General features: G+C 47.4%; 1 protein-coding gene across 1 annotated transcript in view; it reads right to left on the reverse strand.

The window, feature by feature from the left end:
• Positions 1–22,493, reverse strand: part of STK11IP (serine/threonine kinase 11 interacting protein) — a 410,719-nt gene that overhangs the window by 266,512 nt on the left and 121,714 nt on the right. Inside the window, exons 8-10 of the mRNA XM_085650186.1 lie at positions 20,724–20,853; positions 14,284–14,387; positions 8,466–8,555 (exon numbers count right to left, since the gene is read on the reverse strand). Of these exons, the coding sequence (XP_085506312.1) occupies positions 8,466–8,555; positions 14,284–14,387; positions 20,724–20,853 (324 nt within the window). The remainder of the gene's footprint in view (positions 1–8,465; positions 8,556–14,283; positions 14,388–20,723; positions 20,854–22,493) is intronic.

Raw genomic sequence — 22,493 nt, forward strand, 5'->3', positions numbered from 1 at the left:
AAAAAATATAGGTGGTCTGCTTGTAGAACAGTTGTGACCGCGGGAATCTCGGTTTCAATAGCAGCAGCCTGAAAAGAGACTGGAACTCTACTCTCATTCCCTTGACATTATGGAGGAGTTTGCTATATACAGCCCAGGTCCTGGACTCGCTTAGTAGGGAAAAGACCTTCACATGCTCTTTAGACATAACCACATTATCTGAGGAAGAAGTATCTTATTGAAGGGTAAATGAGACAGGGAGGAATTGAACCGTCTCCGACCTTACCTCCACTAAGTCACCGAGGGTTGGACGGCTTTCCAGACTTATTTTATAAAGTGTGCAAGGCTATGATTGTCTCTTTGCTGTATAGCTACAGACTTGTAAGGATCTATTTCTAATGAGGCATTTTTACTACTTTCCAAAGAATAAACAGCCCTAGCTACTGAGGAATTTCCTTAATAAATGTTTGTGTCAAATACTATCTGAAATTCTAGTGAAAAGACAGCCAAAACGTATCCCTTTGCTGATCCATGAAATGCAGGGGATGTGAAAAAGTGCCCTCTTTCTTGCATGGTATGCCCAAACTTTTTGCTGATTCTTTGACTGAGTGCGCCTGGGCTCCTGCTAATCAGTTACCCAGGGCCTATGTTCCTTCCCTAAAATTGCATTGAAGCCTAAACCCAATTGGCATCTCTGGCCACTTGTCAGCCCCTGGTAAATAGCACCACAGGTACCCAGGGCCCTGTGACCAGGGAAGGCCCCCAAGGGCAGCAGCACTTATTGAGCCACCCTAATGGGCCCTGCACCTTTTCACTCACACACTGCCTTTCCCGGCTGTGTGTCTAGGTGCAGAACAAAGTGAAGAGTCGACATGGCACACATCCCTGTGTGCCATGCCTACAAACCAATGCCCTGGCATAGATTAATCACCCCTCTAGCTGGGTGCACTATGCCAGTGGTGAGGGTACAGGTGCATGAGCCCTGTACACCTACAGTGGCCAAGTCCATTCCTGGGCATTGTAAATGCAGTGCTGCCATTAAGAATATATGGTGCTGGGAGTTGTGGCTACACTGAAAACTGGGATGTTTGGTATCAAACTTCTCAGCACATTAAACCCACAGTGATGCCAGTGTGGGATTTATTGTAAAATGCACAACAGAGGGCATCTTAGAGATGCCTCCTGAAACTCGACCAACTTCTAGTGTCGCGACTGAGTGGCTGCTTAGGCTGCCACCAACAGACATGTTTCTGGACCCCTCGGTCGAGAGCCTGCTGCTCTCGACACCAAAAGGCACCCCTACACCCGACGTCCCACGGCCTTGTGTGCCACAACCATCGGTGCCTAGACAACCTAAGACATCCCAACTTACCGAACGAAATGGTGGTCGCACCCAGAAGGTCTTCGTCCCCGAGCCTGCAGTGTTTCTTTCGACCGGAGTCACTCCACTGAAAACAACAGGGCACCCCACCTCGAAACAGCACTCTGCACCCGGCCGCCCTAGTGCCTCTGAGGGTGCACCTTTGGTGCTACTTTGTTTCCCTATTTGCCCTGAGCTAAAGTCCAGGAGCTTTTTTCACACAACCCAGTGGCCTGCCTGCCAGCAGCTACCAACAGGAGGTCCCCTATCCCACATGGGAGAACATTGGGCCTCAACACTCTGCACCCAGCCACCCTAGGCCGCTGAGGATGTAACAAGAGTGCATCACTGACTCTGGGGGACCCCTGAGTCTAACCCCAGAACCTTAACTGCCACAGTCGATAATTTACCTGTGAACCGATAACCTGTTTTTGCTCCATTGGATAACATTGACAATTTTCTTCCAAAAAGTTTCCACGTGTGGAGTTTTGAAATCTAAAAATATTCTTTAAAAATCGCTCGCATAACCAAAACGTATTTACTTATCTGTTTGCAGGAAATGTACCAGAGCTGAATCTATGTATCCAGCACTGAGTTAGAAAAGTAATGTAAAAAGTAACTTACCTATAATTTACTGAAAAGCCTATTCGTTTCAATGTACTGTATTTGCTAAGTATTGCAACGTACTGCATCTTCTGTAAATCAAACAAAGTACAATTCCTATGGCATTTTCAAACTGTTCTACAATCAGCAACTTATTACTGTAAAGTATTTAATGCTTACCTGTGCCAGGCTTGCTTGGTTCTAAAAATAAAACAGTATATTTTTTCAGTTCTTGTGTGTGAATTAATTTGCTGAGTGTGTACATCAAATGCTTTACACTGTCCTCTGATACTGCCTTACTGCTCGACCACTCTACCACAAATAGAGAGTAAGGTTCTATCTAACTTTAACCTCTGCCTACCTCTGGGGTCACCTGGACTCTATACACACACTATACCTAATTTTGGTGTAGTATATATAGAGCCAGTTTCCTACAGGGGAGATTCGTCCTGGACACTTTAACACATCCTGCGACATACCACTTCCTGCCGGACCAGGTGCTGAACATTGCTTTAGATATAGAGGCGGCCTTCGATCGGGTTGAATTGGGGTACTTTTTCCAGACGTTGGCGAGGGTGGGCCTCGGTGCTAACTTTATCTAAAAATTGTAGAGGAGTGGGATAAAATTGGGGTTTTCTTTTGATGAAATGAGGTGCACATAAGGGGAAGCATAATTTATAATTTGGTTTGACATGGGTTTAAATTACTTTTGATGTGTTGGTATGGTCTTGGGAGAACACTTGTATCATTACTTTTGATTATACTTTTCACTTGATTTGGCTGTAAATGTTGAGGCTGATGTATATTCTCTTTAACTACAGAGACCCCTGACGAAGGTTGAAAAACACCGAAATGCATTTGGTGATGTTATTGGGATGATTTGGAGAACACGAAATGTGTCACTGTTCAAGAATAGGCCTGGATGGGCAATTCTGAATCTATTTAAATGCATAAGACTATTGAATTTCGTGCCTTTGACGTGCAGGATAAACTGGATAAATCTTGAAATAAAAATGGAAACAAATTGTGAAATACTATGGTGAAAGAGTATTACTTGAATACCTGTGTGAATTAAGGCTGTGCAACTCGACGGTGACCCAAACTGAATGGGCCACCACCCTCCATTGAAGTTATATTTGCGCGCAAGGAACGGAACGCATTTCGAGTGCTGCACGCTAAACTTGAAGAAAATGCAAAAAGAACTTTATCAAAAAAAGGGTGTGCTGCAGGTCTTCTGTTTTGTCAACTTTATCTAAAAGCCATTCTAGTTGTACAATTCCCACGTGGCTTCCGTTCATTACAATGGCTTCCTATCCATGCATATTTATATAGGAACACAACAGGGTTTCCTTGTGTTTCACTTTTTGTTCTACTAGCACTAAAGCCCCAGGTAGCCGGCGTTTAATAAAATGCATCTATTAAGGGAGGGGACACTACAGAGGGTCACATCAAAGTGGTTCTCTACGCGAATGATCCTTTGCTCACCCAGATGTCTCCAGAGACCTCCCTACCCCACAGCCATGTCACTGGTCCACACTTTCTCAGATGTTCATTGGAGGAATTGCAAATTGCTTTCATTAATGTCTGCCACCACTGAACACATACATGGGGTGGATGCCTAAGGGACTCACCTGCCTCGGCATTCAGATCACTAGTGGGCTGAAGAAAACAGTAGAGGGCAACCGCTTGCCACTAACTGTCAAGACGAAGGAGAATTTCTCTACTTAGCCACATCTGAATTTGTCCTTTTAGGGTTGAATCCAAATGGTCAGAGTAACTTTAACAACAAGATAGAAATAGGTTCTGGAATGTTTCCTCTATCAATCCTGAAAACGGTCTTGGTGCAAACCAGTACAAAGATGCAGAAGATACAGACACACAATACTTCAGGAGGACGAAGGCTTCCCTGCATGGCCATACAGGACCTGGTATACTACTTCTCCCAGATCTCTTCCTCCTTAGCCCATCTACAGAAGCGACCCTCATGGGCAGTCACAGAAAAAGCACTATTGCACTGCCCGACACCTGTTCCTCCTGGACTCCAGGACATGCACACAAATCTACACCCTAATCACTTAGCAATCAGATTATTGGGGATACGTTTGCCGCATGGCATGTGGTAAGCAAACTGCTCAAGATCAACTATTTGCTATGTAGGCATGTGCGCCCAGCTAGCATAATGACAGAATTCTAATTGAGGGGTAAGAGGGTGAACTGGACAGACAAGTCCATTAGAGGTATAATTACCGTGGAACAATTACTTCAGGACGGGGTGCTCCAACCGCTGGGGAATCTTGCAGAAGAATTCAATATATGCGGCTCGGATCTGTGGAAGTGTCAAACTGATCCACAGTCTAAACTGCAGTTAAGGACAGAGAAGGTCTGTTCTCCCAGATTCCCCAGTAAAGACATACTTCACTCCATGGGACACCAACACAGGATTGTCTCGTGTCCATAAAGAGCTCTTCTTTCCAGCTCTACCCTAAGCGCACCCCTCACGGCTCCAGGCCATACTGGCATGAGGATCTGCAGTGAGAAATCACTTAGGATGCCGGAGAGGGTTCTGAGAAAATCCAAGTTGAAATTTCTTTACTTCCATATTTTAAACAACTGGTACTGGTTGCCACTTAGTCTGCTTAAAGCTGGCATACTGACCCACTCAGACTTCTGGAGGTGCAGCGAAGGCACATATAATCTACATACCTAATGAGACAGCCCTTCCTTGTAGGCATACTGGAGGGTCAGCTGGCCGAAACTGGCAGCTGTCAGGTATCAGCAATCACATTCTGTTAGAATTGGGGGACTCTAGTTGGCACAGGTAGGTACCTGTGACAAATAGGGGCCCTCTCCTCTAGTCAGGGTAAGGGGGTACACTCCTAAAATAACCCCTGCTCACCCCCTTGGTAGCTTGGCACGAACAGACAGGCTTATCTCAGAGGCAGTGTGTAAAGCATTTACAGACTCAGTCACAGTACCTCTACTTGAGGCGTTCGTCGCGGTGCAGAAAAGAAAGCGTTGCAGGACGCGTTATCCCTCGATGCGGTGCAGGCAACGGCCCGTTGACGGAGTCGGTGGGTCCGAGGCGTACGTTGCAGGGCGAGACGGTGCTTCCTTGAGGTGCTTGCAGCTTGTGGTGCGGCAACAGAGCCGGATTGCGGGAGCTGGCGTCGATCAGTCCGGACAGCGGTACAAGCCGGGCGGTGCGCCACGAAGTGTGCGAGCGGTGCCCAACTCCGATGCGTTCACAGGACTCGAAGTCAGCAACAGTGATCGTGTCGGTCAGACCAGTTCAATTTGGTGTAGCGAGGCGTTGCACGTCGCAGTGTCCACAAGTCGCGGTGCAGGCAACGGCTCGGTGACGGCATCAGGACGGAGTCGGTGAGCTCAGAGCTTGCGTTGTTTGATGCGGTGCCTATAGGACACCGGGTCGGTCATGAGAGTCGGTCACAGCTCCCTGACTCTGTAGCCACTGAAACAGCGTTTCCAGCAGCAATCCACAAAGGCTGGTGAAGTCTACTGGTCCTGAGACTTAGATCAGGGGGCAAGCTCTCTTCCAAGCCCATGGAGATCTTTGCACAAGTTGATGAGGGTACACACACAGTTCTCCTCCCTCTCTTAGGCAGTAAGGCAACCACTGCAGGCCAATTCCGCAAAACAGCAACCAGGTGGGGATAGCCTCTCCTTTAGTCTTCGCGGGTTCCTTCCTCAGCAGAGGTTTCTTCTTGTCTTCCCAAAAGTGATCTAATTTCTTGGGATCAGGGTCCCAATATTTATACCCCAAAATCCTTTGTCCTCCGAGGGCAGAGGGGCCTTTGCCTAATCCAAACTAGTTCTGGTCAGTCCTGGAGCACTTTGTTTACATGACTCCTCCTTTCCTTTCACAGTGCAGGGCAGAGACATCAGACGCACCACAGGAGGTGGAGCCAGCATTGTGGAGGGAAGGCACAGCCCTATTCAGGTCCCAGGTGCAACTCCTCACACCCATCTATATGGAGATCTGTCTATTCAGCCCTGTGCTGACTCACCCGGTCTCTGGGAATTCCCCAACCCCCTGGAATTCCCTAGCCCCTGTCACTCAAACTCCAGACAAGGAATACACAGCCTAGCAGAGGCAGGTTTGGATGGTTAGACAAGAAAATACCTACTTTCTAAAAGTGGTATTTTCAAACACAGAACGTTAAAACCAACTTCACTAAAAGATTAATTTTATCATTCTGAGTTCAGGTATACTAAACTCGAATTTCTACCATGTTCCCTGAGTCAGTTAGGATTATAAGATGTAATAATCAAACTGCTCATTCTGCCCTATGGAGAACAGGTAATAGTTAAAAACGAAAATGGCTGTAATTCACTATTAGGACATGCCACACACATCAGGGCTTTTCCTACCTTATACTTACAATGCACCCTGCCCTTGGGCCTACCATAGGGGTGACTGATATGAAGCAAAGGGAAGGTTTAGGGACTGGTAAGTGGGTGCACTTACCCAGTCGACATGGCAGTGCGAGACTGCACGCAGGCTCTGCAATGGCAGACTTGAGACACACGTTTACAGGCTGCTTCTGTGGGTGGCACAACCAGTGCTGCAAGCCCACCAGCAGCATTTGACTCACAAGCCCCGGGCACCTCTTGTGCACTGTACTAGGGTTTTACAGTGAATCAAATATACCCAATCATGGAATCACTAATCCATACATCAATTTATAATAGGGAGAGCATATGCACTTTAGCACTGATCACCAGTGGTAAAGTGCCCAGAGTAAAAAAATAGCCAACAACAGGTCAGAAAAAATATAGGAGGAAGGCAAAAAGTTCAGGGATGACCCTGCAAAAAGGGCCAAGTCCAACACATTCTATCCCAAAAGCTTCTGTAGCTGCCGCATTATTGGGCTCAGACTCTCAGATTGCTGAGGGCAGCCCTAAGGAGCAGCTACATTGTGTATACACCACCACTGGTGCACAGCCTCTATTGCAGCCCATAATGAACGGCTCACAGAGCTGCCCACTGAGAACGATTATTACAGAAAATAAGAGACCAGCTGACCGTATTCGCCAATGTTTGGAAATCCTTTTCTGCGAGACCAGAACAAGGGTCGAACACCTCTTCTCCCAAGTAAGAGAATGCTCTCCAACACTTAGTCCTCCTATCCCTATGTAAGTGAACATTATGGAAGTCACTGTCTATGTTTCTTGCCAGACAGTGTTGCTGTTGTACCAACTGATTTTCTTTGCATTTGCTTACACCACATGTGCTGACCTCTTGACCATGTTGGTTCTGTACATGTGTTGAGCCTCCTTACTACAAACCTACCCCCGTCTTTCTAAATCCCTCATTCTTTGCCCTACCACCTTTACTATTACTCTTGCTACGACAGTGATGGTCTATGATGGAGTACTGTTGTTGTATGTATTGATGATTGAACCGTGTCTATTTTGTTTTTTCTATCTTAGAAATGTTGTTAAAAATGTTTTTTTAAATTATTACACTTCACATTATTTTTTTGTAAATACAGTGCCCGACTCCCTTAGAAGTGCAGCCTTTGCCGGGGTAACTGCATTACTTGGATGCAGTTATATTCTTGTGCCAGTTTGTGAAAGAGAACTCTAAGCGATTGGCTAGGTTTGTGCTAAACAGATATCACACACGTACACACACTTCAGAGTTGGAGTAAATATGTCCTCGGATCTCAGGCTGAAGAGCTTTACTGTAATTCTGTAGCAGTTTCTCTTGATGAAATAACTTGTTCTACTTACAACTTGACATCAAATTATTTTATTGTATTTATTATTCTAAATGTTCAATGGAGAATGTGTCATAATGGACATGCTTGTGAGCAAGCACCAAACTCTCTCAAACAGACATTCATTCAAAAAGGTAACCACTCAAGCCCTGCACCGATAAACATTCACCGCAGCACTTCTGCACACCCCAAATCTGGCTAATCCGACCAACTAACTGAAGGAACTTTAAATGTAATCTCTCCGCTTCAACACACTAAACCTCACCATTCCCAGATTCTTGTCCCAGAAACCGTAACCCACTCCCCTGCACAACTGAACACACAGAACTGATCCAACCTATTCCTGTACTGCCAAACCCTCTTTTTCCTTGCTTTACCACCCAGCCAGCCCACTTCCAAACCCTTAAACATCCCACAGGCAGCCAAAAATCTTACAATCCACTGCCTTCACTTGCAATTCCCAAAGCGCCAATAAAGACCTTGAAACTTCACAAGTACTGAACCACCCGGTTTAAGTAATCTGCAAAGCCAGTCACGCCTGTCCCTAATCAAATCCAGTCCAGATTTTATTCATATCTGCAAGACTCAACTTTTTGAGCCACAAAGATTACAAATTAATCACATACCAATAGTGAACAGTTACACATTATACGCACGTTCAGTTCAAACCTCAAAATTCTACAAGGGGCATCAGAATCCAGATCTTCCCTGAAGGCCTGAGGAACAAATTCCCACATTGCTCTAATCACATCCCAACTCTTGCCACCTCCTCTTATACTCACTGCCTCAGAGACAGCCCTTGGGGAAAGATGCTGAACAGTGGCCGGGCGATGGTCTGCATGGAACGACAGTGGGTTCCCTTCCAGGTAGATCTAAAAGAGAAGACAACTGGTAAAACAAAATGGTGCCTGATCCTAAGACAAGCTCTTCATTTATCCCACACATACCATATATGAAAATTCACTACTCTGTCCCCAAGCAATAGCATCTAGAGATAACTCTCTTGTTGAGGCTTCTCATATCGTCTGAGTCAATGATGTCCTCGCTACCCGGCCTTCCTCCTTCGTCCGAACCAGAGTGTGATGTCCTACCCTCGCATCACCCCCCACAGCGTGATATCCCACTCATTATCACAGTCGCTCTCCAAACCACATCCTGTGATACGCGCTCCTTGCCCTCAATGCTCCCAAATGAAACCCCCTCCTCTACCACCCCTCCCAAGCTCCATCCTGTGATATACCCTTTTCAATAACACCTCCACCCAGCCCCATCCTGTGATACGCGCTCCTTGCCCTCAATGCTCCATCCTGTGATATACCCTTTTCAATAACACCTCCACCCAGCCCCATCCTGTGATACGTGCTCCTTGCCCTCAATGCTCCATCCTGTGATATACCCTTTTCAATAATACCTCCACCCAGCCCCATCCTGTGATACGCGCTCCTTGCCCTCAATGCTCCATCCTGTGATATACCCTTTCCAATAATACCTCCACCCAGCCCCATCCTGTGATACGCGCTCCTTGCCCTCAATGCTCCATCCTGCGATATACCCTTTCCAATAATACCTCCACCCAGCCCCATCCTGTGATACGCGCTCCTTGCCCTCAATGCTCCATCCTGTGATATACCCTTTTCAATAATACCTCCACCCAGCCTCATCCTGTGATACGCGCTCCTTGCCCTCAATGCTCCATCCTGTGATATACCCTTTTCAATAATACCTCCACCCAGCCCCATCCTGTGATACGCGCTCCTTGCCCTCAATGCTCCATCCTGTGATATACCCTTTCCAATAATACCTCCACCCAGCCCCATCCTGTGATACGCGCTCCTTGCCCTCAATGCTCCATCCTGTGATACACCCTTTCCAATAATACCTCCACCCAGCCCCATCCTGTGATACTCGTTCCTTACCACTGCCGCTTTTCACATCATCCAGAGATTTCCCCTCTTAGCTAACATCGCTCCCCAGCCCAAATCTAGGATATCCCTTCCTGGTCACTGCTGCTCCCCGAGCCCCATGCTTTGATATTCCCTTCTTGCCCCACCCCCCAGGAGGTTCCCCAGCCACATTCAGTGATATCACCTTATCTCCAGTGCTCCTCTGCCCGCTCAGGATAGCCCCTCTTTGACCTACCCCCATCCTCTGATATACCCCCTCCACACCAACACCATTCTCTGGCTCATCCTGTGACATCCTTTCCTCGCCCCGTTCCTTTCCCCCCATCAAGTGATATCCCCTCCTCACACACAACGCTCCTCAGTCCCATTCTGTGATATTGCCTCACCTAAAACACACCTCAACGCCCAAGATAGCCCCTTCTCGCGACTGCTGCCCCTCAATTCACATTCTGGGATATTCCCTCCTTGCCACAATTACTCCTCAGCCCCATTCTGCGTATCTCCTACTCATCACTCTGACTCCTCAGCGCCATCCAGTGATATCCCCTCCTTGCCACCATCACTCACAGCCCAAACCGTGATGTATGTTTCTCAGATTATTGATGGATAGCTGATGGAACCATTAAGTGTGTTGTTATTTTTAAAACAGGCTGACAGCAGCCCACTGGGTCCCCCAAAGAATGACCAACTTACGAGCGCCAAGAAAGACACAAATGAAATCTCAGCAAAGCCATCCATGACATGAAGATCAAGGATCCCAAATTATTCAGTTGCAGAGAGATGATTTAGAAACAAGACACACACGTGGATGCCCCATTACTCATGCAAAGACCGTTTCGAAGTAGAAGAGAACTCCCTAAGCGTGGCATCACTTTATCAGTCCTACCTCTGCACTTCATGGACCTCTTGACTTTTATGTAAACACAGGCGATCTTCAACAATGACCTCCTCATTCACAATTACAAGGTTATGCATCGCTCATGAAAGCCTATACTGTTTATTTCAGTTTCTAAAGCTGGCAACTCACTCCTATCATATACCAACAGTCCTTACCAAAACTGGTTACCCATTGAGGCTGCTTCAAAGGCCTTCCAGGCCAGGCCGACAGGGCTTCGGAGAGCCTGTCCATGCAGCTCTGCTGGTCTGCTTTGACTGAAATCAGAAGGCACAGCTGCAGGAGGGGGAAGGAATGCGGGGCAGGTGGTGGGGGTTGGTCAAGGATGGCAGGTAAGGTCTTTTCTTTACGTTTGGGACAGTGATACATTACAGATGTCGTGTTATATTTGGCCTCCCATTACTACTCTGCACTGTGTAACAGCTGAAAGTGGAGGCACATAACTTACAATGGTAGATGGGTAACAGTGAATTACAAGGATCTTTTGACCTTGAGGTTCTGAGTGAAATCATAGACAACTCGAGCTTATCATTTACATTTGATGCAACTCAGAACCCCTCGTTGAGAAAACATCCCATTAATTCACTGTTACCCATCTATAATTCTATATAATAAATGTGAATCTCTCTGGTGAGTAAAGCACAGACGTGACGTAAAGTGGGACTACCTGGTTATGGTTTACCATGGGCTACTTTCTGATGAAGGCCCATAAGGCGGACCCCATTGCTTTTTTATTTCTTAATCCATTCATTTTTTTTATTTCCAACAAGAGGGATTACCCTTAGTCACCTTGTGCTAGAACTCTCTAACTGGGGAAAGAAGAGAGATTACAGGAGGGCCACCCAACAGAAGAAGAAGCTGCTAAAATAAGAGGAACGTTTGGAGAGTTTTGAGGATCAGAAGAAGATCCTGATTACAATAAATATAAAGGTAGATGGTTTCAGAGTTCGAGAACAGACACAGTAAAAGTCTTCCTCCAGAAATGAACCTATTTAAAACAGGAACCTTAAAGTGTAGCCACAGTGGTTCTAGCAGCCTCAAATGGTCATGGGACATTAGGTCATTGAAGAGAACATCTAGGCCTTCTGTGACAAACTGCACGGTGGCTAACACAATGCTTTAAAATTAACCCAGTTTACAGCTAATACACAAAATACTCAGAGTATAAGCTAGAAACACTAATCTCGGAGAGGTCCAGGTTGTGGTTAATTTCAATGGACTCCGAGAGTTGGGCGTTCATGGCCTTCTCAATGACTTTGGCTGGGAAGGGGAGCAGAGAGATGGGTCTGTAGTTTTTGAGTTCCATCGGGTTGGCAGGGGGTTTCTACAGCAGGGGTTGATCTTGGAGTGTTTCCAGTATTCAGGGAAGGTGGTGGTCTCGATGGAGCAGTTGATGGCGCGGCAGAGTTTGGGTGCGATGGAGGTGCCGGCTCTGTTGAAGATGTGGCGAGGGCAGGGATCCAAGAGGGCTCCGGAGTGAATGCTCTTCATGATCCTGAGGATGTCGTCAGAGGTGAGGGTTGTCCAGTTGAGCAGGGTCTGCTGGGGCCTGGAGCCATTAGGTGCAGTGGTTGCGAGTGGAGTGGGTGGGTCTTGGGTTCTGAAGCCGTCGTAGATCTGTACATGCAGCATTTGGACCACATGGGAAGAGTTCATTTTTGCAGTACAGGGAAAAGGGCCAGGGATGTCGCAACCACCGCCACATCATCTGTGTGATTGGTTTACCCAAAGGCATGGACGTGCTGTCATTTTTTTAAACATGGCTGATAAAGGTTACACTGGAGGGTATTTCCTTTGGGCTACTCCACATTCTCTATAGGCACTCTGATACAAATGTGACCCGAGGTGTGGTTCGAACCTGACCAGGTTGACACACAAACAGGATCACTATTTTTTTAATGGTACACGGAAGACTGAATTGGAGGGAGGTGCGCTCTGGTGATTGTATGTCCCCAATTCAGACCAGCTACATTGCTTTGACACCATTTGACCCAAACTGGCATGCTAGTCAGAAACTCCTACCATCATATTAGAGGGGGTGGGAGTTTTGGAGGAGATTGTCCAATTGCACAGTCGGCCCCCAATTAGACAGATAGCCTCCCCCACTGGCAAACACCCAAATGGCCAAGGTGGGGGTGGGATTTGCAAAATGGTTAGGAGACTGAGGGATGAAGTATTTGTGGAGATTCACACAAACAGATAAAACTCCTTGCATTCCACAGTGCACTCCTGCATCTAACCCCTGATAGGTTTCTGGGCTCTCACTTGATCTCAACACTGGTTCAAAGTGCTGAATGCTTAAGGAGGATGATCTCTGATCATAATCCCCTCCTCGGCGTCTCCCGGGCGATATGTTGGAGGATCCCATTTTAAAACAATCACTAGAGGAGACAATACAAAGCATGGGAAAGCAACTGATATGAACATTGAATGGGAAGCATGCATGGTGGTGTAATGGGCACTGTATAAAGCAGTAGAAATACCCTACCACCACGTGATCTCACACTAATGCAGTATGCAACTCTAGTGGCCTCGAGGGTGGGCACATCTTGCCATTTCCTATTAAGCAGGTATTAGAAGATGGCAGGAGGGCTACAATGGAGCAGTAAAAACCTGGCGCATATACGCTCATGCACATACACACGTGCACTGACATACAAACGGACATGACATGCGCATATACATACACTGACATGCACACACACTAAAATAAACAGAAATACAGAGAAACACACTTTCTCTCCCTCCCAGATTTGGCAAAGGAATCACACAACCTAACCAAAGGTATGCATAAGGAACCCTAATTTCACAGAGCTCTACAAGAGTCCATAAAATGTAGAAGTATTCCATTGGCGCTCGCTCCATCCAAGGAAGCCAGAGTATCTTATAACAATCAGAATATCATCCCTTAAGAACTACAAAAGGCAGAGCCAGCAACGCCACAGACTTGTATGATACAAGTTGTATTTAGTCTGTTGTCTATGGGTATTAAGCAAAATGTCTAATATTAGAATTTACTTTGGATAATTACCTCAACAACAGCCATCCTTTAGAAAAGATCTCATACAAGACCTGACTTCTCAAACTATTCCAAGTAAGTCCACGAATAGCAGAATGGATTTGGTTAGTGCAGCTGTAACTCTTTTGAGCCAACAGAAAGAAAGTTTTCACCTCCTGGCCCCGGGTACAGCAAGTGGACCACGGAGATCAACCAGAAAAGCATTGGTGGATCCCTAGGCCCCTAAACATATCTGATCGTGTGCACACATCAGTGTCCGCCTGCTCTCTGTGTTAATAACCCGTTATGAAGACTGTCTCCAAGATACCAAGCACAAAGTCGTTAGGAAATCGTACATGAAGATGAAAGTACAGGTAGGTGAAAACGTGGCTGTAGAGATCTGAATGTTGACTCCCGAGTGTTCGAAAAGGATGGTCGACGAGTCGCTGCTGCAATACCGAGTGACCACTAAACACAGTATCAACAGAATTCCTTAACAGTTCTGACAAGCCAAGCAGTCCACAAATCCCAAATTCAAGACTACAAAACTGCAACCTCTGCACAACATCAAATACGTTGTTAAGAGACACAAATTAAGAATTAAACGGTCCTTCAGTGACAGAAATGTAAGAGCCAGGGAACTCAGGATTTCAGTAGACTTTTCAATCCTAAATTATATGTGAAATATGTGGGAATAATTAAGACCACCTACTCTTGGTCAACTACTAAGATGATAGTGAAGAAAAGTAAGTAAAAACGTTCTCGGCCTTCTGCCTAAATCACTTGCCTCACAAATCACTCACTTTTTTTAGCCGGTGCAGCTGGGACAGGGGAGCAAGCTGGGAATGCTCCATGAGCAGATTGAAAGCCAAGTCCAAATGTTGCAGGTTCGAGAGCTGCTCCACCCCTAGGGAGGAAAGAAAACAACAAGTCAAGGCAAATAGAGGTTTGAGAGGAAGAGGCAAGAAGGAGGCCAAAAATGAGAGGAGATAAAGGAAGCAGAGGAATGAGATGTCCCGACCTCGAAGGGAAAGAGATGGGCATCCAAAGGAAAGTGAAGTATTCAAGGAAGAGGCATCAGGAGACGGGAACTGGAAGAAGAGGACCGCACAGGTGAAGGGTCATGGAGAATCAGCCCTACCAAGTGTCACTCATCAGGGGTTGGATATGGTAATTTTCCTTCATCTGAGCACAGGATGATTGCTCAAGATAGTCGATAGTTGATTCAGGATGGCTCCAGCTCCCTCACGGAGTAAATGAATCCTGTGCTTGCCCTTGGCTAGAACTAAGCTGCTCCCCGGGAATGTGGAGAGCTGAGTAGGTTATCATATGGAGCTGTGACTCACGCTGCTAGAGGTCTTTAAATTACAACCATGAAGACAGAAGAGCAGGATTGGGGTTGCAGTGCAGCATGCAAGGAACAATGTTTAGCCTGTATGTGTGTTCTATGGTTACGGGCCTTAATTCAGAGGCAATGAGATGCCAGCTCTGCTTGTTCAACTGCAGAGAAGGGATTCTGCACCCAAACATCACCAAAGCAGGGCCTGTAAGCTGCAGGATAACTGACTAAATCTAGTGGCCTCATTTCCTTCTCTGGTTTGGGACAGTTGTAGGCTGTGCAAGACTCCCACAGACCTCGGTTTCCCTGCAGGTTTTTCATGAGCTAGGAATGCCACACGGAGGCTGAAGGTACTGGGGCAGCCTGCTCTGCCCTACTAAGAACATTTCCAGTAAATGTCTGGGTCTATGCAAGGGTTCTCCATTCCAAGGGATAGCCATGTTGAGGCCAATGCTCTGAAGCTTCAGTCTCCTACCAAGCAAAGATGCCCTGATCCAGGGTAGCTTCGGCACAATATGAGGAACCCACAGGGAGAAGAATATACAGCATTCTTCTCTCTGTGCGTGAGCCTGAAAAACTGGCCCCTTGAAGAAGTAAGTTGTAGCAAGTCAGTTTAATGTCTGACAGTCAGTTTAAGGCCCTCCACTAATTGGTTAAACATACGCCTATATTTCATACCTTCAAGATTCCAAATCACGACATCTGCATGTAGCAGATTATCACACAAAGCCCATGCGACCAAGTCAACATTGGTCCTCTGGACTTCAAGATGTAATCCGACCAAGTTAACATTGGTCTTCCGGACTTCAAGAGGCCATGCGACCAAGTTAACATTGGTCTTCTGGACTTCAGGAGACCATGCGACCAAGTTAACATTGGTCTTCTGGAATTCAGGAGGCCATGCGACCAAGTTAACATTGGTCTTCCGGACTTCAAGAGGCCATGCAACCAAGTTAACATTGGTCTTCCGGACTTCAAGAGGCCATGCGACCAAGTTAACATTGGTCTTCTGGACTTCAGGAGACCATGCGACCAAGGTAACATTGGTCTTCTGGACTTCAGGAGATCATGCGACCAAGTTAACATTGGTCTTCTGGACTTCAGGAGGCCATGCGACCAAGTCAACATTGGTCTTCTGGACTTCAGGAGACCATGCGACCAAGTTAACATTGGTCTTCTGGACTTCAGGAGGCCATGCGACCAAGTCAACATTGGTCTTCTGGACTTCAGGAGACCATGCGACCAAGTCAACATTGGTCTTCTGGACTTCAGGAGACCATGCGACCAAGTCAACATTGGTCTTCTGGACTTCAGGAGACCATGCGACCAAGTCAACATTGGTCTTCTGGACTTGAAGAGGCCATGCGACCAAGTTAGCATTGGTCTTTTGGACTTCAGGAGGCCATGCGACCAAGGTAACATTGGTCTTTCGGACGTCAGGAGCCCTAGACACAACAGTCACCCTTACTCATTGCTCTTGTAACGCCCTGAACGTCTCAGGATCGTTTAACAGACACGATAATGAGAACGCAACCACTTGTGAAGGTTTAGTTATTTTAATGAAGGCAAAAATAATACAAGGAATAAACAAAGGTTATAGTCACTGGAATCCTCCAGGCTAAGTACGTTACCAACCCACAGCACGGATGGTCCTAACCGTCCTCTGCATATACGCCGATCCCGGCGTATGCCAACAGAGGGCAGAAATGAAATGGCCGACAATGCCAATCGGTAGGCTGTGAGGGGCACGAAGAGTGTTGGGGAGAATCGAGGAGTCAGGGAAACACCCAGCCGGGGTCTCTACCTGAAGGGAGCAGCCGCTCAACCTCTTCCTCAGACTGCACCGGGACGCGGAGTCACCTCCTGGTGATGCGTCACCGATACCCCAATCACAAGCAAAGAAGACTGAACCGAGAGCAGCCGCTCGATCGATCCTGTGGACTTCCGAGTCTGTAACGCGGCAAACACCTCCTGGTGTGCGTTACAGCTGGCAGTCCCTGTATCTCTGGTCGGGCTGGGAGTTACGACTCCAACCAGCAAAAGCGCCACGGCGCTTTGACTCAGCCGAGTCAAAAAGCGAAGCTCAATGGTTATCCGGTAGAGCTTCCGGGTCCTTCACAGTTGACGATGGGGCAAGACACGGCCCAGGGAGTAACGACTCGACCTACCTCCGTTCTTGCCTTACTGGAGCACCACTCCGGAACACTGCTCTTCACTAAGCAGGTACGTCGGTTGTAAACACAATATCCGACAGCGTTGTACCTCCCGGTTCCTCCCTTTATAGGGCGTTGTTTTCCTTGAGTTATGTAACAGCTCTCCTGTTTACATAAGGGCGTGTTTTCCTTGAGTTATGTAACAGCTCTCCTGTTTACATAAGGGCGTGTTTTCCTTGAGTTATGTAACAGCTCTCCTGTTTACATAACCTCTCAACCGCTAAGCATCCTGGGAGATGTAGTCCGTTTTCGCTGGTTACCGTTTTCCTCCCCTCGCATGACAGGAATTCTTGACAGCTCTTGAGGGAGACACCTATCCTTCAACAATCAGAACTCTTCACTCACCCGGTCTGAACATAAGGTATATGACTGGATAAGAGGAGATTTATGGCAGATTCAGTTTTTTTGTCTTTTTTTGCTGGTTGTGTCTGTAACGCGATTACCTTGACTTAAAGGTACCAACTTTACTGCTGACTACAACTCCGCTCCGTAGAACTAGTTCTTTCAATACCCCCAGCGGCTGCTCAACCAGTCTTAATCTGAAACACTGCAACTCCGATAAGTTCGCTCTTTGACTCCCTATTGTCCACGAGCCTCCTTTTCTGCAAACTCCTTCAATGACGATCAACAGCGCTGTCTTCACATGAACCCATTTGCTCCTCTCAGTCCAGTCTTTCAGATGAATGCTCCAGAGACAAACACTTTGTTTACAACTTACGTACCCTTACAATATCTCCCTTCAGAGGTGGCGGGAAATTAACCCACACCTTCTCAAATATTTATCAATGTTTGTCTCTGGTTGAGCAGGCATTAGAACTCTAGACTGTTGTTTATTTTATTGTAAACTGACAGCAAGGCATATTTCCACACCCAGCTTACTGCCTCTGCGCCTTTTTAATTCAATGGAGATTCTCCAGTGGACGATGGCATGATGGTCCCAGCAGAGACAGTAGCAGGGATGCTGTATGCACGTGGCCCTGAAAGGGTGGAGGATGCCCCAACCCACAGTGGACTGCAGATCAAGGACTGTCGTACCCCTGAAACTGTATGCAAGCCTTCAAGGAGTATTCTAGCCTGCAAAAGGCGTGTCAGAGAAATGTAGAAATGGGATCTGCTGAGAGTCAAAAAATGAGGAACAACAAGTACCAATAAGAGAATAAATTCCAAGTATTTTTGGTTTTCTTTGGCCAAAGAAGATGGCATTAGTATCTTAAACGTATTCCTTTTAAACATATTAAACACAATACATGCTGTTCCTCCTCTGTCCACCCAAACTCAAATTGCCGCTTGCCCATGAACTAAAGAACATGAATATTAATTTAGCATTGCTAAGAGGTCATGTGTGACATCTTCAAGGAGCTATGGGTTTTAGTCAAGACAGCAATGAAAAAGTTCACGACCCAGAATGCAACATGATGTTGGGAAAGTAAAGTCACGACTGGCCAAAAAGGTCAAAAGTGATCCTGCTACTTTTGTAAGCTATGCAGCATTACGGCTGACCAGCCTTAACGCAGACAACAGCAGAGTTTCAAATGCTCACAATAAATGCGAGTCACACCTAACATTGTGGTTAGATGATGCTAAGAATAAAAAACTCATTTTACAGGAGGGGTGAGATTCATTGTTTTTAAGGTCAAGATGTTTGTTAATTGAACTAAATTGAAAAAAATGTATATTTAAAACTATTTTAGGTAGAGGACTGGAAAAATCACCCAGTGTGAATCCTTTTTTATCATGCATAGCCCGTGTGGTGTTCTCAAAATCACATGAAACAGCCGCCAAGTGATGGGCCCTATGTGACTGACACTTTTTGCCAGTTGTGCTTTTTTGGCTAAACGTTTTCTGCATTCTCTGACAATGTCAAGGGTTGGTTGGTTATTAAACCCAGCTGGTTTCAATAAAGGCTTTAGGGCTGGTGCCTGCCGGCTTCAGACCCTCGCACTTCATGTGATCGCATTCCTCCTTACTGGTATCATTAAAAATAAACAAGTTTCTAAAGTTTCATTAAGCAGAACATCTTCTCAGCAGCTGCCCCTCTGTCTACTTTCTTCAATATGTAAAAATAAATTTGCATCTGGCATTACATTTGCCTAAACATTCCCCCCACTGATTTAAACTATGATTCTGCAGGGGACAAACATGAAATGTTAGCAAATAAAAAGCACTTCAAGAGCTGCATAAAGACATGGTCTTCCCTCCCCACAACAATGCAGTGTGCTCCACAGACACAAACCTATACTCACCTTACCAGACCTTCCACCTCAAGCACCTGTTCCACCAGCCCGCACCCCAGACAGTACTCACCATATCAGACCTTCCACCTCAAGCACCTGTTCCACCGTCCGCACCCCAGACAGTACCCAGCCCGCACCCCCAGGCAGTACTCACCTTACCAGACCTCCCACCTCGAGCACCTGTTCCACCAGCCCGCACCCCAGGCAGTACTCACCTCATCAGACCTTCCACCTCGAGCACCTGATCCACCAGCCCGCACCCCAGACAGTACTCACCTCATCAGACCTTCCACCTCCAGCACCTGTTCCACCAGCCCGCACCCCAGACAGTACCCAGCCCGCACCCCAGACAGTACTCACCATACCAGACCTTCCACCTCCAGTACAAGTTCTACCAGCCCGCACCCCAAGCAGTACTCACCTCATCAGACCTTCCACCTCCAGCACCTGTTCCATCAGCCCGCACCCAGACAGTACTCACCTCATCAGACCTTCCACCTCCAGCACAAATTTCACCAGCCCGCACCCCAAGCAGTACTCACCTCATCAGACTTTCCACCTCCAGCACCTGTTCCACCAGCCCGCACCCCAGACTGCACTCACCTCACCAGACCTTCCACCTCGAGCACCTGCTCCACCAGCCCGCACCCCAGACAGTACTCACCATACCAGACATTCCACCTCCAGCACCTGTTCCACCAGCCCGCACCACAGACAGTACTCACCACATCAGACCTTCCACCTCCAGCACCTGTTCCACCAACCCGCACCCCAGGCAGAACTAACCTCATCAGACCTTCCACCTCCAGCCAGTGTTCCACCAACCCGCATCCCAGACAGTACTCACCTCATCAGACCTTCCACCTCCAGCACCTGTTATACCAGCCCGCATCCCAGACAGTACTCACCTGATCAGACCTTCCACCTCCAGCACCTGTTCCACCAGCCCGCACCTCAAGCAGTACTCACCTCATCAGACCTTCCACCTCCAGCCAGTGTTCCACCAGCCCGCACCCCAAGCAGTACTCACCTCATCAGACCTTCCACCTCCAGCCAGTGTTCCACCAGCCCACAACCCAAGCAGTACTCACCTCATCAGACCTTCCACCTCCAGTATCTGTTCCACCAGCCCGCACCCCAGACAGTACTCACCTCATCAGACCTTCCACCTACAGCACCTGTTCCACCAACCCACACCCCAGACAGTACTCACCATACCAGACCTTCCACCTCCAACACCTGTTCCACCAGCCCGCACGCCAGACAGTACTCACCTCATCAGACCTTCCACCTCCAGCACCTGTTCCACCAGCCCGCACTCCAGACAGTACTCACCACATCAGACCTTCCACCTCCAGCACCTGTTCCACCAGCCTGCACCCCAGACAGTACTCACCATATCAGACCTTCCACCTCCAGCAACTGTTCCACCAGCCCACACCCCAGACAGTACTCACCATTAATAGATTCCAGATCATTGCAACGGAGGACCAGAGAGGCCAGTTGTGTCCTGGAGCCCAGGCTGAGGGGCGGCACCTTCAGCAGGAAGTTGTAGGAGAGATTCAGATAGACCAGGTCCGACAGCGGCTGAGAGGGGAGGAGAAGAGAGTGTTGATCTGGTGTGGGTGGGCATTGAGGGAGGTGGCAGAGGAGGGAGACCAGGGAAGACAAGAAGGGAGACAAAGAGATCACAAAGATACAGGCATGCAGAGAGGGAGAGCAATGGAGAGCAGCATGGTCAGGTTGGGAACCAAACAGAGCAAACGCTGCCATCCCAGCCCTCACCAGCCACACTGTGCGGAGTGAATCCCGTGACAGCGAGGGAGTAAATGGGTATGGATTTGTACAAGAGATGTTTTTTTAAAATGGGGGACATGGTTTGGTAACATATGTTTCATCTGGTCTAGCCTTTGCCACCCCCTCCTCCTTTCTCTAGCAGCATATCTGAGACGTACTGTGCACCCTGCATTTTGGCTACTGCCTTCTTTTAACTTCTACCTTCTTTTGAGGGGTCAGAACCAACACCCCTCCCGAATCTCAACTCAGAACCAACACCCCTCCCGAATCTCCACTCAGAACCAACACCCTCCTGAATCTCCACTCAGAACCAACACCCATCCTGTATCTCCACTCAGAACCAACACCCATCCTGTATCTCCACTCAGAACCAACACCCTTCCTGAATCTCCACTCAGAACCAACACCCCTCCCGAATGTCCACTCAGAACCAACACCCCTCCCGAATGTCCACTCAGAACCAACACCCTTTCCGAATGTCCACTCAGAACCAACAGACCTCCCAAATGCCCACTCAGAACCAACACCCCGCCCGAATCTCCAATCAGAACCAACACCCCTCCCGAATCTCCACTCAGAACCAACACCCCTCCCGAATCTCCACTCAGAATCAACACCCCTGAAACCAAGAGGTTTTTTCCCTTCATTTCCAGCAACCTAAATTAGGCCACTGTTAGACCTGGCACCTTGGCGTGGGTCTCCTTTCCATTTTTTTGCTGTTGCCTCATATGTTTTTGCTGGTGTTAGCTGCTCAGGGCACTGTGCCACTGCTGTCCAGTGCCACAGTGCAAGTGCTCCATATTGTAAATTGATGTATAATTTGTGATCCTATGATTGGTTGGTTTGGTTTACTTGTCAGACCCTAGTACAGTGCACCAGGTGTGCCCAGGGCTTGTAAATCCAAATACTGCTGGTGGGCTTGCAGCACTGGTTGTGCCAACCACAGAAACAGCCTGTAAAGGTATGTCTAAGGTCTGCCATTGCAGAGCCTGCATGCAGTCTGGTACTGTCATGCTGACTGGGCAAGTGCACCCACTTGCCAGTCCCTAAACCTTCCCTTTTCTTCATATCAGACACCCCTATGGTAGGCCCAAGGGCAGGGTGCATTGAAAGGATAAGGTAGGACATGCTCTGGTGTGTGTGGCATGTTCTAATAGTGAATTACAGCCATTTTCGTTTTTCACTATTGCAAGGCTACCTTTCTCCATAGGCCAGAATGGGCAGTTTGATTATTACATTTTATAATCCCAACTGACTCAGGGAACATGGTGGAAATTCGAATTTAGTATGCCTGAACTCAGAATGATAAAATACATCTTTTAGTGAAGTTGGTTTTAACATTCTGTGTTTGAAAATGCCACTTTTAGAAAGTAGGCATTTTCTTGTCTAACCATTCAAACCTGCTTCTGCTAGGCTGTGTATTCCCTGTC

The sequence above is a fragment of the Triturus cristatus genome, chromosome 3_2 (assembly GCF_964204655.1).
Source record: "Triturus cristatus chromosome 3_2, aTriCri1.1, whole genome shotgun sequence".
NCBI lineage: Eukaryota > Metazoa > Chordata > Amphibia > Caudata > Salamandridae > Triturus > Triturus cristatus.